Source organism: Rhinopithecus bieti, unplaced genomic scaffold, assembly GCF_001698545.2.
Source record: "Rhinopithecus bieti isolate Rb0 unplaced genomic scaffold, ASM169854v2 scaffold_73860, whole genome shotgun sequence".
NCBI lineage: Eukaryota > Metazoa > Chordata > Mammalia > Primates > Cercopithecidae > Rhinopithecus > Rhinopithecus bieti.
The window spans coordinates 424,888-440,187 of NW_016828141.1; the positions used below are offsets into that span (position 1 = coordinate 424,888).

The 15,300-nt window shown below is 38.8% G+C and overlaps 2 protein-coding genes across 2 annotated transcripts in view; one reads left to right on the forward strand and one right to left on the reverse strand.

Annotated features, from left to right (window-relative positions):
* LOC108523607 (cGMP-dependent protein kinase 1-like) overlaps positions 1-15,300 on the reverse strand; it is a 626,604-nt gene that overhangs the window by 369,044 nt on the left and 242,260 nt on the right. The window lies entirely within an intron of this gene.
* On the forward strand, positions 8,017-12,024 carry CSTF2T (cleavage stimulation factor subunit 2 tau variant). The gene has a single exon (XM_017864292.1). It carries the CDS (start codon positions 8,349-8,351, stop codon positions 10,230-10,232), a length of 1,884 nt encoding a protein of 627 aa, XP_017719781.1. The 5' UTR covers positions 8,017-8,348; the 3' UTR covers positions 10,233-12,024.

The following is a 15,300-nucleotide window of genomic DNA, read 5'->3' on the forward strand; positions in this document are numbered from 1 at the left end:
GCTAGCTACTACATTCCTATAAACATTAGATTTTAGGTTTTCTATCTAATTTCTAACCCGATAATCTAGAGTTAGAAGATAAATTTAAACTGGCATTCCTGAAGTAATGTTTTTCAAGGATCGTTCAACCGTGATAATGAATCTAAAATATATTCTGTTAAACTGACTTTTGTTATTTTTCAACAGTCTAAGCCTGGAATCAAATGTTTCAGAAAGGCCTCTTTCCTGTAACTTGGTATAAATATAGGCACATTCTCAGACCAGCCTAGCCTCAGAAGAGATATACTAGCCAAATTTCTGAAGTGAGTGGCAGTTTACACATTTCTCTGAAGTAAGGTGTTGTATTGTTCTGGTCACAGGACAAAAAAAAAAAAAGATTCATGCGTTGTTCCACTTAAACAGGGTATCTTTATTCAGACCTAGTTACAGGGCTTGTACTTTTCCACAGTTTATGAGGATACTTCTGCGTTCCTTCGGGTGACAGCCTGAAGCACGAATAAGGGAGCTCTGCTTCTTGTCCAGTTAGTTATGCCTTTCTATGTTTAAATAAATGGCCTATGTCTGCCAGTGCACACTTAGAAGTAGTAGTCCTAATATCACCCTGAGCAGGACTATGTGCTCAAATAGGTACCTGCGTGGCAGAACAATGTGGTGTTAAATAAGCCTATATCCTCCATAGTCAAAGTTCAGGCAGGCCCTTTGAATAAAAATGGACCAGTGGAATTCTAGCTGACTAAATATTTGAAGAGTGCATTTCATGGTTTAGTACAAGAACCTAATGTGCACCAAGATGATCAGTAAAATTCTCATTGAAATATTCTATGAGATCAAGCCTAAAAAGTATCCACTTCAACTACAAATCTACCGCAAGCTAAAATGGCAGTGTTAAGGTTGTACAACTTGAAAATAATATAATCTGACAAGACCATTAGTACAAGTACAAGCCCTTCAATAATAAAAATAAAGATACAGGCCCCCAAATAAATAGCATTAGACTAAAACTTGTGTCTCTTTCCACATAAGATGCTACTTCATCTACTATTACTACATAACAAATGTAGATTAATAATTACCATACAATGTAAGGAATAATAAAAATATAAGTACATCCTGTATTCCACCACACAACAATCCAATACGGGTGACATTATTCTCATGTAAAAGATGTGGAAATGAAACCACAGAGAGGTGAAGTAACTTGTACAAGGCCACACAATTACTTGTTGAACTAGGTAGCCAGTCTAAGTCACTCTGACATTAAAATCTCTGTGTTCTTAATTCTTTCACTCTACTGCCTTTTCTAAGGGCTGAGAGCATACTTTGGATGAGAAAAATCTGAATATCTAAATCCTTTTACAAGCTAGATCAGTAAGTGGACATTTGACCCTGGTCTAATTTCTTTACTTTCCTGGGCATCATACTCTTTATCTATTTAAAAAAAAAAAAAAAAATGGGGCTGGACTTCGCAATCCCTTCCAGGGAGAACATTTGGTTCTGTTCAACCTCAAGTCCAGAAATGGCAGACTCCCAGCAGTCCCAAATTCATGTAATCTGCACTTGCCAATAACAGTGATTCATCCTGTGTATAAGTAAATGAAATTCGGGGCCAGGCATTGTGGCTCACTCCCAGCACTTTGGGAGGCTGAGGCAGGTGGAGCATTTGAGGTTAGGAGTTTGAGTAAATGAAATTTGCTTTTTATTCCTCTGTATATTGTTTCATATTAAATATGTTTAACATTTTGGGGAAAAAAGTTATATACCAAATTAATTTGGGCTCTTTCATTTTATGGAAAAATGCATCTTTAACTGGATGCCTTATAAAAGTCCTTATGTGAAGTTTAACTATAGTCCTGCAAATTGAAAAAGGAAAACATTTTCTCAATTGCTTCAGTCTTTATACCTCACAGTCCATCCGTCACCACAGCACTGATTGTGATGTCACAACTGCAGTTAGTTACATTCAGAGACAATCAGGAAAAAGGCCAAGGGAGATGGTGCCCAGGCAACAATAACTTGTGATTACTCTACTACTTGTGAAATAGAAAGTTTAAATTCAGGAGACCTGCTTTCAGATTGTCGTTATGCCACTTACTAGCTATGTACCCTTAGGCAACTCACTTAATAGAACAATGATTTATGAACTTGATTTCTTAAGTCAAATGGTGTGTGTTCAAATCCTCATTCTGCTAGTTAGCATAGGCACACTAGTGCCTATGCTAACTTCTCTGTGCCTCTGTTCTTTACCTATAAATTGAGAAACTGTGACTGCCTATCTTCAAAAGGTTGCAGAAAGAATGAAATATTATATTATATAAAGCATTTATCAAAGAGCCTTCTCCCTACTAAGTGCTCAGAGTTTGCCTTTATAAAGTATCTGTATTTTGAGTGAGTCCATTGTTAGGTAAAGTTCTACATAATAACTCTGAGTTTCTTCATTGTTAAAAATCAGGAAACAATTGTATGTACTTCATAAGACTGTTATCAGGACTAAACATGGGAACCCAGAGAAAAGTATTTTGTAAGCAAAAGGCTCTAAATTATCATTTGGTTAACATCTATATTTTGTTATTGTAAGATGATCTTGTATTAATTTAAAAAATATTTACTAAGTGCTTAGAATATAAAAGGTACTGGACTAGGCATCGTGCAGAGTATCAATCAGATATAGATTTTATGGTAATACAAGAATATTGATACCTCTAATATAGAAGACAATGAATACCAAACCAATACTCTAAATGGAAAGTCTTTGAGGTAAGCATTGAAGAACAGAAAGATTTAAACACAGGGGACGGAAGAGAAGAAGAGGAAAAAAGGAGGCATTCCTGACAAACAGTATCACAAAAAGCTAGGAGGTGAAAAAATACAGATTATGTATGGTAAAAAGTGAGTGGTACAATTTAGCCAGAGGAGAATATGTGAAGGGATGGAGGGCAAGTAATGAGAATGAAGCTACATAATGAGTATGTTATATGTAGGAAGAACAACTGCCACAATTTAGATTAAAAGTTATAAGGAATTAAAAAGAACAGCCTAGGTAGAAAATACATAGAAAAGGATTAGATAAGTTTGGTATTCTTAAGCCTCTGCCATTATTATTCTATGTTCGTGTTTCAGGAGGTGGTGAAGGAAGCATACTGACTCTCACATCAAGTTCACATTCCTGAATCTGAACTTCAAAACCTTTTGTAATCTGTCCCAGAAGCCCATCTTTTGTCACACTAGTCACCAGCTCTGTTGGTTTCCTCTGAGGCCATAAAAAACACCAGGTCCCAATTTCATGCGTTGGCTATTACTAGCTCCTGGTTTATTTTCTTCATCTTCTACCTATCTATGCCAGATTATAACCCATCCCTAAATCTCATTTCCATCAGAAAGCTTTCCTTGATGATCTAGACCATATCACTCTCTTCCATCTCTACGTACTTTATTGCATATCTATTTTATCAAATGGCAACGTGGAAGAACTATCACTGACCTAGGAATAAAATGACAAGGGTCCTGGCAGCATGTCTTCTCTTTGATTTGAGGCACATTATTCAATGCCACAGGTTCTGTCCTTGGTAAAATGAAATATTTGTGAATTAACAAACTTTAAAGTCATTTCCTGTCATGCATTCAACAAATATATAATGAACATCCACCTGTGCTGAGCTCTATCCCAGGTGTTGAGGATACAGAGGTGAAAACAAAATATTTATCTATCTGTTTATCTATCTATCAGCTATCTATACTATAATTGCATTCTGGTTTTGTTTTTTCTTTTTCTTTTGGACATGGAAGTTTTACTCTGTTGCCCAGGCTGGAATGCAGTGGTGTGATCTCAGTTCACTGAAACATCCACATCCCACGTTCAAGCGATCCTCCCACCTCGGCCTCCAAAATAGCTGGGATTAGAAGCACGCACCACCACACCTGGTTAATTTTTGCATTTTTAGTAGACACGAGGTTTCACCATGTTGGCCAGGCTGGTCTTGAACTCCTGACCAAATGACCCACCCGCCTCCGCCTTCCAAAGTGGCAGGATTACAGGCGTGAGTCACTGTGCCTGGCAACTATGATTGCATTCTTATAATGTGGTGGTTCTCAAAATTGAGCTTGAATTAGAGTTACCTGGAAAACTTGTTCAAAGATTTCTCTGTTTCTGATGCAATAGATTTGGAGTAGGGCCCCAAACTTTTATTTTCTAAGATATTTCCAGGTGATGCTGATGCCACTGAACCAAGGACCACACTTAGAGACCTTCTGTTCTGGTAGACTGTCTATTGTTTTCACTGCTATATTGTCAGTGTTTGGAATAAATATTGATGGAATGAAATAATAAATTGAGGCACTTAGTTAACTGATAAAGGGGCATATACAATTATTTTATAGTTTAGAAGGAAAATTGCAATTTTACTGAAAGGTAAAGGAGTTACTATAACCAGAAAGGTACAAGTTATAAGGAATAGTTTATATCCAAAGAAAAACAAAATTACTTCTAACCTAGAAGAAAGGGTAGAAAGGTCATAGAAAGCTTTGTGGAGCAGTTTATTTGAGCTATTCCTTGAAGGACCCATACACTTATTTCAAAAAATGCCTGCCATTACTCAAAATATTTTTAGTTCTTGTCTTTGCAATTTGTCTACTTAATATACAGTGAATCTTTTGTTTTTTCCTATACTCTATGGTGAATCTTTTTCTTAAATTCCCTCAAAGTTTATAGAATTTTATATTCTGATGTAAGATTTGATATTTGGAATTAGCTAAGCATGACATTTTTGCCAAATCTGGTCAGGAAGTTGGGTGATTTTGTTGCATAATCCTGTTCTTTGTTAAAAATAAAGTACACTGTTCAGTTAGTGTACTGATTTTCTAGTATGACTTACAAATGAGGCCCAAAGCAATTTCAGGGTAGAAGTTCAAAAATCAGTCTGAGGCCAGGTGCAGTGTCTTATACCTATAATGCCCACTGGGAGGCTGAGGCAAGCATATCGCTTGAGTTCAGGAGTTCAAGACCAGCCTGGCCAACATGGTGAAACCCCGTCTCTACAAAATACACAAAAAACTAGCCATGAGCGGTGGCATACGCCTGTAGTCTTTACTCGGGAGGCTAAAGCAGGAGAATCACTTGAGCCCAGGAGGCAGAGGCTGCAGTAAGCCAAGATCACACCATTGCACTCCAGCCTGGCTGACAGGAGTGAAATCCTGTGTCAAAAAAAAAAAAAAAAAAAAAAATCATTTTGAGCAATGGATTAAGTTTGTAGTTTCTGAAAGTGATTAGAGGACAGCTTCCATTTGGCCATACATTCTCTTGTGTGTTTGAAATCAATCTTAACATATTTAGTATCAATCTATTGAATGAATCAACATCTGAACATACACTATACCATGTACACTTTTCTTCAGAGTGTATGCCATGCTATAAATATCTAAAATTTAAACTTTATGGGAATAAAAAAGCAGTATAAAAATGGATGTTCTTCCAAGTTAGATCTATAAAAAAATATGTAATGGTACCAGGAAATATACATAGGTTTCTCTGAGCTCTTGATTTGGGGCCATTCAGTTAACAATAAGTATTAGTTTATGTGTTCTAGGCATAGAATTACATGGTGGGTCACACTGGTCCTGTATGAAGGGGGGCATGACAAATCATTCTACTAGTTTGCAATAGTGGGACTAAAGAGAACATGGAAAGCCTGTGACTAAAGCACACTCTATAGTCATAACTTCTCCCTTCCTGTTTGACCCCATAGTCCTTCAACTACTCTCTGTTCACCCAGTCTTCATGTCCAGGGTATCTTCAGTAGCAGATCAGCATGTACTAGAATAGTATATTAATAGTAAATTAATAATGTTTTTAAAACCTTTACCTCAAACCTTTTAATAGAGTGTACTAAATTTAGTTCGGTCTGATATAAATGAGAAAATCTACTAACAATCCCTAGGACCAATGATTCTTAAAGATCTCCAAACCAGCAGCATCAGCTTCACCTGAGAGCTTATTAGAAATGCAAATTCTCCAGACCTGCTAAAGCAGAATCTGACTTAACAAGCCGTGGCTCAAGGTGGTTCTGATGCATGTGAGGACCACTGGTTTAGATAGTATCAGCAGTAAAGAAACTCTGTCAAGCTGTGCGATCTTCTATGAATTTTGCAAAATATTATAGTACCCCGTTACCATCTTCATGATTACTACATTTAATACACACACAATTACACACATATTCAACTTGTAAGTTACCCTTGATGGAAGATGTATAAAAAAGGTATGGCTTCTCTTTGTAAAGTGATGGTGTAGAAGGAAGAAAAACAAATTTGTCTTCAGTTTTTTGAAATGATATTATCCTTAACCCCTCCCCTTTTGTCCCCAATAAATGAATCACACTGGGAAAACATTGGTAGCAGGTGGCTATTCTGTTTCTTTGATACAGCAGGAAAATCTTGTTAGGTGATATAAATGCACCTTATCATTTGCAAATATAAACTAAACTGTCGTGCGTCTTGGGTGAACAGCTAAGTGCAGAACCGTTTCAAAAACTTGAAGGTAAATGGATGTCTTATTTGCAACTAAACCATCATACTCATGTCAAATTTATTCATTGGACAAGGATTCTGAGGATACATAATACAATTTTTTTTGCTGAAATTTAGAAGTTTCATAATCCACTTAAGAAGCATATTTCAGAATAAAATAATTCTGTTTTGGAGTTAAAGCACAGACTTGGAGCAGTCCAGTCCACAGATGTATAATGCAATCTATATATATAATTTTAAATTTTCTAATAGCCACATTTTAAAAAGTGAAATGAATTAACTTCAAAATAATTTTTAATCCAGTATATAAAAATATTACATTTCAACTTATAAACAATATAAAATTGATGAGCTATTTTTTACATTTTTTGGTATTTGATCATTAAAATCTTTCACGTGTCTTACATGCATGGCATACCTCAACTGGAATGTTAAATTTTGACTGGAAGTACTTTCTTTTTTTTTGTCTTAGTGTTCTGTGAAATGATTTTTATTTAAAATACAATTTATTATTGCAAAAGTAGATTTTATACCCAAGTTGTCATAAATACTAAAAAAGTTTTCCAATAGCCTACTGAATATTAGTTTTTATATTTAAATTAATAAAAAATGAAATTTAAAATTCAATTCCTCAATCACACCAGCTGCATTTCAAATATTCAATATGCGTAAGGCAGTGTAGATCTGGAGCTATGCGAGACCAACCTGGGTTAGAATCCTGACTTTGCCTCTTTTCGGCTGCTTGTACTTGGGAATTTACCTAGCCGTCCCCAAGTTTCAAGTCTATCTTCGAACTGGAGTCCGGGAAACCCCACAGTGAATATGTTTTAACTCCTGCCTGCAAAGCTAACAGCAGAAGACAACCACTATTTGTTTTTCCCTTCATGGAAGTGGTGGATTCACTGCATGATATAATAAAAATCAGAACCAATTAATGTAGGGATAGTTAAGTAAATTTCATTATTCCATACTCTGAAGCCATAAAATGCTAATAACTAATTAATCACTAATTTATTTAATCACCAATTAATATTGAAATCGGTTATTATTAAGGAAGAAAACCGTAATATTAGGAATAGCGCGACTGCTGCCCGTGTGCTCAGGAAAACCTAGAAGGGTCCGCCACCCATCCATTAACAGCGGTTATAGGAAGCAACAGAGTGGGGGAAGGGTCCAGTCGGCACACGCTTCAGTTTATATTTCTTGTCAGTTAATTTCCAAAAGCGTTGTTCTAAAAAGGAGATATAATACTGTTTTACTTTAAGGGGCAAATCTCAAATGTGCTTTGAAACGACTACGCTTTTGCCTCAGTCTGGAATGTGATTTGAAATCTAGCTTAACTATACTATAATAAAAGGCCACATGAAAATACTTTGTCAGAAAAAAACATGCCGCCTTAAATCCGCTTTCGGTTGGCGGTTTCCCGCCGGTGGAACGGAAGCAAAACCGCCTTTGACGTCTAGAGAGGAGTCCCCTCCCAGTTACTACGGTGAAGTCTATGCTGCCATCTTTACTGTGGTCATCTCGTACCAAGGGTGCCGTACGGGGCTGTTGGGGCTCCACAGAAAGTCGGCGGAAGGTGAAATGGGAAAGGAATCATGCGATTCTTTAATAAGAAGCTGACAGAACCACGAAGGATCAGGGACTTAAAGCATTAGATACCTTGTTAGTGGGATGCAGGTTCCACAGGCAAGCAGAACGATTCAAGCGAAGTAGTACGGTTTCTGCCCGGATCTTGAGAGCCGCTTCCGTTGCTCAGCGGAAGTGTCGGTCGCAAGAGGACAGACGCCTGGAAGAATCCGCTATCGGCAGTGTGCACAACCGGAATCATGTCGAGTTTGGCGGTGAGAGACCCGGCAATGGATCGATCACTGCGTTCCGTGTTCGTGGGGAACATTCCGTATGAGGCAACTGAGGAGCAGTTAAAGGACATTTTCTCGGAGGTTGGTTCTGTTGTCAGTTTCCGGCTGGTATACGATAGAGAGACGGGAAAACCCAAGGGCTATGGCTTCTGCGAATACCAAGACCAGGAAACCGCGCTTAGTGCCATGCGGAACCTCAATGGGCGGGAGTTCAGTGGCAGAGCGCTTCGGGTGGACAATGCTGCCAGTGAAAAGAATAAGGAGGAGTTAAAGAGCCTCGGGCCTGCAGCGCCCATTATTGACTCACCCTATGGGGATCCCATCGATCCAGAAGATGCCCCTGAATCGATTACCAGAGCAGTAGCCAGTCTCCCCCCGGAGCAGATGTTTGAGCTGATGAAGCAGATGAAGCTCTGTGTCCAAAACAGCCACCAGGAAGCTCGAAACATGTTACTTCAAAATCCACAACTGGCTTATGCGCTGTTGCAGGCACAAGTAGTGATGAGAATCATGGACCCAGAGATTGCTCTGAAAATTCTTCATCGGAAGATACATGTCACACCACTGATCCCAGGCAAATCTCAATCTGTGTCTGTCTCTGGCCCTGGCCCTGGCCCTGGTCCTGGCCCTGGCCCTGGCCCTGGGCTCTGCCCAGGACCTAATGTTCTGCTGAACCAGCAGAATCCACCAGCCCCTCAGCCTCAGCATTTGGCTAGAAGACCTGTGAAGGACATTCCTCCTCTGATGCAGACTCCTATCCAGGGTGGAATTCCAGCTCCAGGGCCAATGCCAGCTGCAGTTCCCGGACCTGGTCCTGGTTCCTTAACTCCTGGAGGAGCAATGCAGCCCCAACTTGGAATGCCAGGGGTTGGCCCAGTGCCTTTAGAGCGGGGACAAGTGCAGATGTCAGATCCTAGAGCTCCTATACCTCGTGGACCCATGACTCCTGGTGGTCTGCCTCCTCGAGGACTGTTAGGAGATGCTCCAAATGACCCACGTGGAGGGACTTTGCTTTCAGTCACTGGAGAAGTGGAGCCCAGAGGTTATCTGGGTCCACCCCATCAGGGTCCCCCCATGCATCATGCCTCTGGTCATGACACTCGTGGCCCTTCCTCACATGAGATGAGGGGAGGGCCATTAGGAGATCCCAGACTGCTAATTGGAGAGCCCAGAGGCCCCATGATAGATCAAAGGGGTCTACCTATGGATGGTAGAGGTAGTAGAGATTCTCGAGCGATGGAGACTCGCGCCATGGAAACTGAGGTCTTAGAGACACGTGTAATGGAGAGGAGAGGAATGGAGACCTGTGCCATGGAAACCAGAGGGATGGAAGCAAGAGGCATGGATGCAAGAGGATTGGAGATGAGGGGCCCTGTCCCCAGTACAAGAGGCCCTATGACTGGTGGAATTCAGGGTCCTGGTCCCATTAATATAGGGGCAGGTGGCCCTTCTCAGGGACCCAGACAGGTCCCAGGCATTTCAGGGGTGGGGAATCCTGGAGCTGGTATGCAGGGTACAGGCATACAAGGAGCAGGCATGCAGGGAGCAGGCATGCAGGGAGCAGGCATGCAGGGAGCAGGCATCCAAGGAGGAGGGATGCAGGGGGCAGGCATACAAGGAGTGGGTATACAAGGAGGAGGCATACAGGGGGCAAGCAAGCAAGGTGGAAGCCAGCCTAGCAGTTTTAGTCCTGGGCAGAGCCAGGTCACTCCACAGGATCAGGAAAAGGCTGCTTTGATCATGCAGGTTCTTCAACTGACTGCAGATCAGATTGCCATGCTGCCCCCTGAGCAAAGGCAGAGTATCCTGATTTTAAAGGAACAAATCCAGAAATCCACTGGAGCTTCTTGAAAGGTTTTAGAAAATATTTGGCTGTAGTCTTAAAGTTTATTCTGTAGCATGGAGAATGGGTGCAAAAAGCTGACTTCTGCATCCCCACACTTGGATTAGGGTGTCCCTCCTCCTAGAACCTAATCTTTTTTTTGTTGTTGTTCTTTTTATTTCTTTCTGTTTTCCTTTTTTATTTTTAATTGAGGGTGGGGGGAGGAGGGAGTGTGTCTGTTCACTTTAAGTGACTGTAAAATAACTCTGAACATGATGATATTATGCCAAATAAGATTACAAAGAATAAGCAGCAATATTGAAGTGTCTACAGTATGTTAACTACATTTTTTAAATGTTGAGTAAAACTTTGTGAAAACTGCTCATAAAGACTAAAAGTTGACCTGTTAAAACATTAATGTACTAAGATGGTTTTAAGATTTTTGGTTGCATAACAAAATAAAGTTTACCCAAAAGTATAAGATACATTTTTTGGTAAACCATTTAAAATACAAAATCCTATTGGAGGCAATAGGATAAGCATTGTCTTAGTGTTTTAGAATTATTTTGAAATATTAGAGTTAACAGGATAAGGTTAAACTTGTATTAGAATTGTTTTTTTCTAAAGTTGTGTTACCTGAAAAATCAAGGAGTGCACCTGGTTTACTGTTGCTTCATTTATCCCAGCCTTCAGAGACCAGCAAGGTTCTGCCAGGCCCCAAGCATCAGAGCATGATGATTTTGCTGTGACAGTTCTAAAATCAACCAGGTTACTTAAGTCCACTCTGATGAAACCCTATCTCTCAATACCTTCCAATTTCTCAATAGTCTTTAAGCCCTAAATCTGAGTCAGTAATTCTCTCACATCCTTCCCAAAAATCAGTGTCTAGGGACCAGTTGATCTGGATGAGTTATACATGATATTTGACTTTTCATAAGTAGTAGGTTTCACTAAGTAAACTCTCAGTTTCTTGGTATCTGGCTTTCATATACAGATGGTGTCCATTTGCTCCACCAGACAGCAGTTAAAAACTTTTAGACTAAACAGCATTTAACATGCCTTTTAGTTTTCTTATTTCATAATCTACTTTTCTATCATTAATCATGTTACCAGAATAATCAAGGCCCAAGTAGGTAGAAGTTTTTATATAGCCTGAATACTCAGTTGACTTATTGCTCATTTTACTTTTTGTAAGGAATACAGCCATTTAGTCCTAATATACATACCAGTGAGACAATTAAAAATTGGTTGGAAGATGGGGCTTATCACATTGCGCTACTACGACTTTATTTTTCCTTGAAAATAAAGCCTTGAGGATGTGAACACAAACATTGGTATTATAAAACAAGTAGTAATTAATAAAAGCATAAGTTATCAAATATCAGGTGATCTTCTGTAGAGAAGAAAAACCAATATCTAGTTACAGATTACAAAATGTTTAATACAAAGAGCTGAAAATGTAGAAATTCAGTTATCTTCCCTTTGCAAAACGTTTACATTTTAAATTAGTATTCTTTATTCACAAGGTTTTCACCCCTATGCTGTTGTTTTCTACTACCTGTTTTACTCTGTTGTTCATACTGCTACTTTCCCATGTTTCCTATATGCCTCCCCTCTATTGGAGAGGATAACTCACCTTTACATGTGCGATAGTTATGGTTAATACTAAATCACAGAGTTGGCTTGATCACTTTGAGATTCTAGTTGCTTTATCTCAAAGCTTTCACTGAAGGGCTCTAACTGAAAATTATTAAATGTTACAGTCTTTAGTCAAATCTCTGCATTGTTTAATGCAGAAAATAAAAATACAATTAAGGCTGACGTTAGTATCTGATATGTTTATTTTTAATGAATACATTATGCAAAAATCTTCCATTGTGGATATACATGGGGCCTGATTACGTTTTGGTTTTAATGCAAAAGGCAGAACTAATGAAATCGCAGTAATGGATGGAACTCTTAGAACCATTATCTATATAGTTTGACAGCTGAAACAACTATAAAGACGTGCCATTTTGTGGTTGGTATGAGCAACATCTTGGTGATAGTCAGATATTAAGCTTATGTTCCCCAGAGAGAAATCCTCTGTATTCCAATAGCACCTTGTAGCTATCTTCATTACTGACAACCTTAGTCATATTGCAGTGCACTGTTTACCTTTTATCTGCTACTATACACTTCCACTCCCACAAACTGAACACAGGGACAGTCTATCTCATTACCGTATTCACAGATGGGAAAAGGACAAAATATTCTATTAGAGTTATTAGGGGGAAAAATCCCATTAAGAGCACATATACTGCCCTCATAAGAGTTTAGATTCAACACAGAACAAATGAGCTATAACAACTATTTCCATTTTAAAAAAACAATTAGAAATAGGTTATTAAAAACAATCACCTCTACTCTGTGAAAGCTAAGGAAATAGATTGTCCTCACTTCTGATTCATTGAATGTTCCAATATTGATGTAGAAAGCATAGAGCCTTATTTCATTTGATAGTAAAGAATAATACAAGCAATATTGCTACAAACAGAATCTTTTATGTGTTTTTCTACAAAATCATCGGTTATAACCCCTCACATCCTGAATTTTCCCTAAGATTTGTAGACTAAAATAAAATCACCAATTCATTCATCATAATAGTTGAAGATGATGGGGTGAAACAGTGATTTGCTAATGCTTCTTTAAGGCTTATCCTCTTGGGAAGTACATGTTTCTTGGGATTATGAAATGATCAACTTTAATCAGTGCCTGCCCATTAGCCCTTGCCCTCATATTACTGATGATTAATACCAAAAATATGTTTTAACATCTGTTGACTTCCTAGGATTTTGCAGTATTTGATAAGATATAAGCTAATGTGAATCCCAGACAAAGGTAGGCTAATCTAAGTAAGATTATGTTTGGCTTTTCAACTACACTTTTCAGAATTCTAATGGTAGAAAGACATTTTAAAAAGAAGACCGTTAACATAATCACAGCTTGCAAAGCTTCTTGTTTTTCCATGCTGTGATGGGACATTGGTTAAGCACACAGAACATAATTTCCTATGGTGTGTCAGACCTTTCCCTTAGGTCTGATGAGGTCTAAGGATAATTATGTGCAACAACCTACTGTGGCAGAGAAACTGAATTAGCAGTTACATCTGACAGTCTTCTCACAAAAGAATGTCAGTCTCTCACTACTTTATATCAGCTAATCTCTAGACGGACTTTCCTGGTTGAAGCTTGCTTTTTTCATCAGTCTCTTATCAAGAATGCTCTGGTTGAGAACTAATTCATATTAAGGACATTAATAATATATTGTAAGTATCCCTAAATATAAATTTTAATATTAAATGTTAATAGGGATATTACATGATATTGGCATACTACATAATGTGCTCATAAATATTTATTTCAAATGTTAACTGACCCAGATATTTAAATATTTTCATTTGTTTTTATGTACCCTGAAACAAAAGTTTACTTCTTTGGTTGAAAATTCACCTTCACAAATATTCATATTACCAATTACCTTTCTCATAAAATATTAACTATCATGTTTGATCTTGATATTATTCTATAACAATATATAACATGTCATTTGAGGGCAGAATTGTGTCAAAAGTGACACTTGGGAGTCGGGCGTGGTGGCACACACCTGTAATCCCAGCACTTTGGGAGACTGAGGGGGGGCCGATCACTTGAGGTCAGGAGTTCGAGACCAGCCCGACCAATTTGGTGATACCCCATCTCTACTAAAAATACTAAACTTAGCCAGGCATGTTGGCAAGCCCCTGTAATCCCAGCTACTTGGGAGTCTGAGGCACGAGAAATATTTGAACTTGGGAGGTGGAGATTAGAGTGAGTCGAGATTATGCCACTATACTCCAGACTGGGCAAACAGAGTGAGACTCTATCTCAAAAAGTAAAATAAAATAAAAAGTAAGTGACACTTGGGGTAACATCATTAAAAATCACAAACCCGGTGCTTATTAAATACTGCACAAAAAGCACCCAAATATTTACCAAATAACAGCTTTTTTTTTCTTTTTTTGAGACAATGTCTAACTTTGTCACCCAGGCTGGAGTGCAGTGGCACAATCTCAGGTCACTGCAACCTCTGCCTCCTGGGTTTAAGTGATTCCCCTGCCTCAGTCCCTCAAGTAGCTGTGATTACAGGTGTGTGCTACCGTGCCTGGCTGATTTTTGTAGTTTTAGTAGAGATGGGGTTTCACCATGTTGGCTAGGCTGGTTTTGAACTCCTGACCTCAAATGATCCACCCAACTCGGCCTCCCAAAGTTCTGGGATTACAAGTGTGAGCCACCACGCCTGGCATTTAATAACAACTGTTTATAACCAAGAGTTGGTTTAGATCCCCAAAATAGGTAACTATCCTTTAATCACAGGGTTTTAAAAGTAAAAAAATGAAAAATAGATGGCTAATTACAAAAAATACACAACATTCTCAATCATAAATAATTTTGTATGATTAAGTACATATAATATCTGCAGACACTTGAAATGAATCTCATATATGTTACAAAGGTTGGTCATTTAAAAAATTATATCTGCTGGGCAGATGTAGTAGCTAATGCCTGCAATCTCAGCACTTTGGGAGGTTGAGGCAGAAAGATCACTTGAGCTCAGGACTTCAAGACCAGTCTGGGCAACACAGGGAGATCCTGTCTCTACAAAAAATGTAAAAATTAGCTGAGTATGGTGATGTACACATTCTTTAAGTGAATCTTACAGACTCACCTTAATTTAAAATGAGTGCCAACACTGAAAAATGGTATAGTTGGGCCGGGCATGGTGGCTCATGCCTGTAATCCCAGCACTTTGGGAGGCCGAGACGGGTGGATCACGAGGTCAGGAGATTGAGGCCACCCTGGCTAACATGGTGAAACTCCGTCTCTACTAAAAATACAAACAATTAGCCGGGAGTTGTGGCAGGCGCTAGTAATCCCAGCTACTTAGGAGGCTGAGGCAGGAGAATGGCGTGAACCCGGGAGGCGGAGTTTGCAGTGAACCGAGATCACACCACTGCACTCCAGTCTGGGTGACAGAGCAAGACTCCATCTCAAAAAAAAAAAAAAAAAAAAAAAGAAA

Excerpts from the sequence above, each read along its gene's own strand:
- CSTF2T (XM_017864292.1), top strand. The coding sequence starts at position 8,349 with ATGTCGAGTTTGGCGGTGAGAGACCCGGCAATGGATCGATCACTGCGT.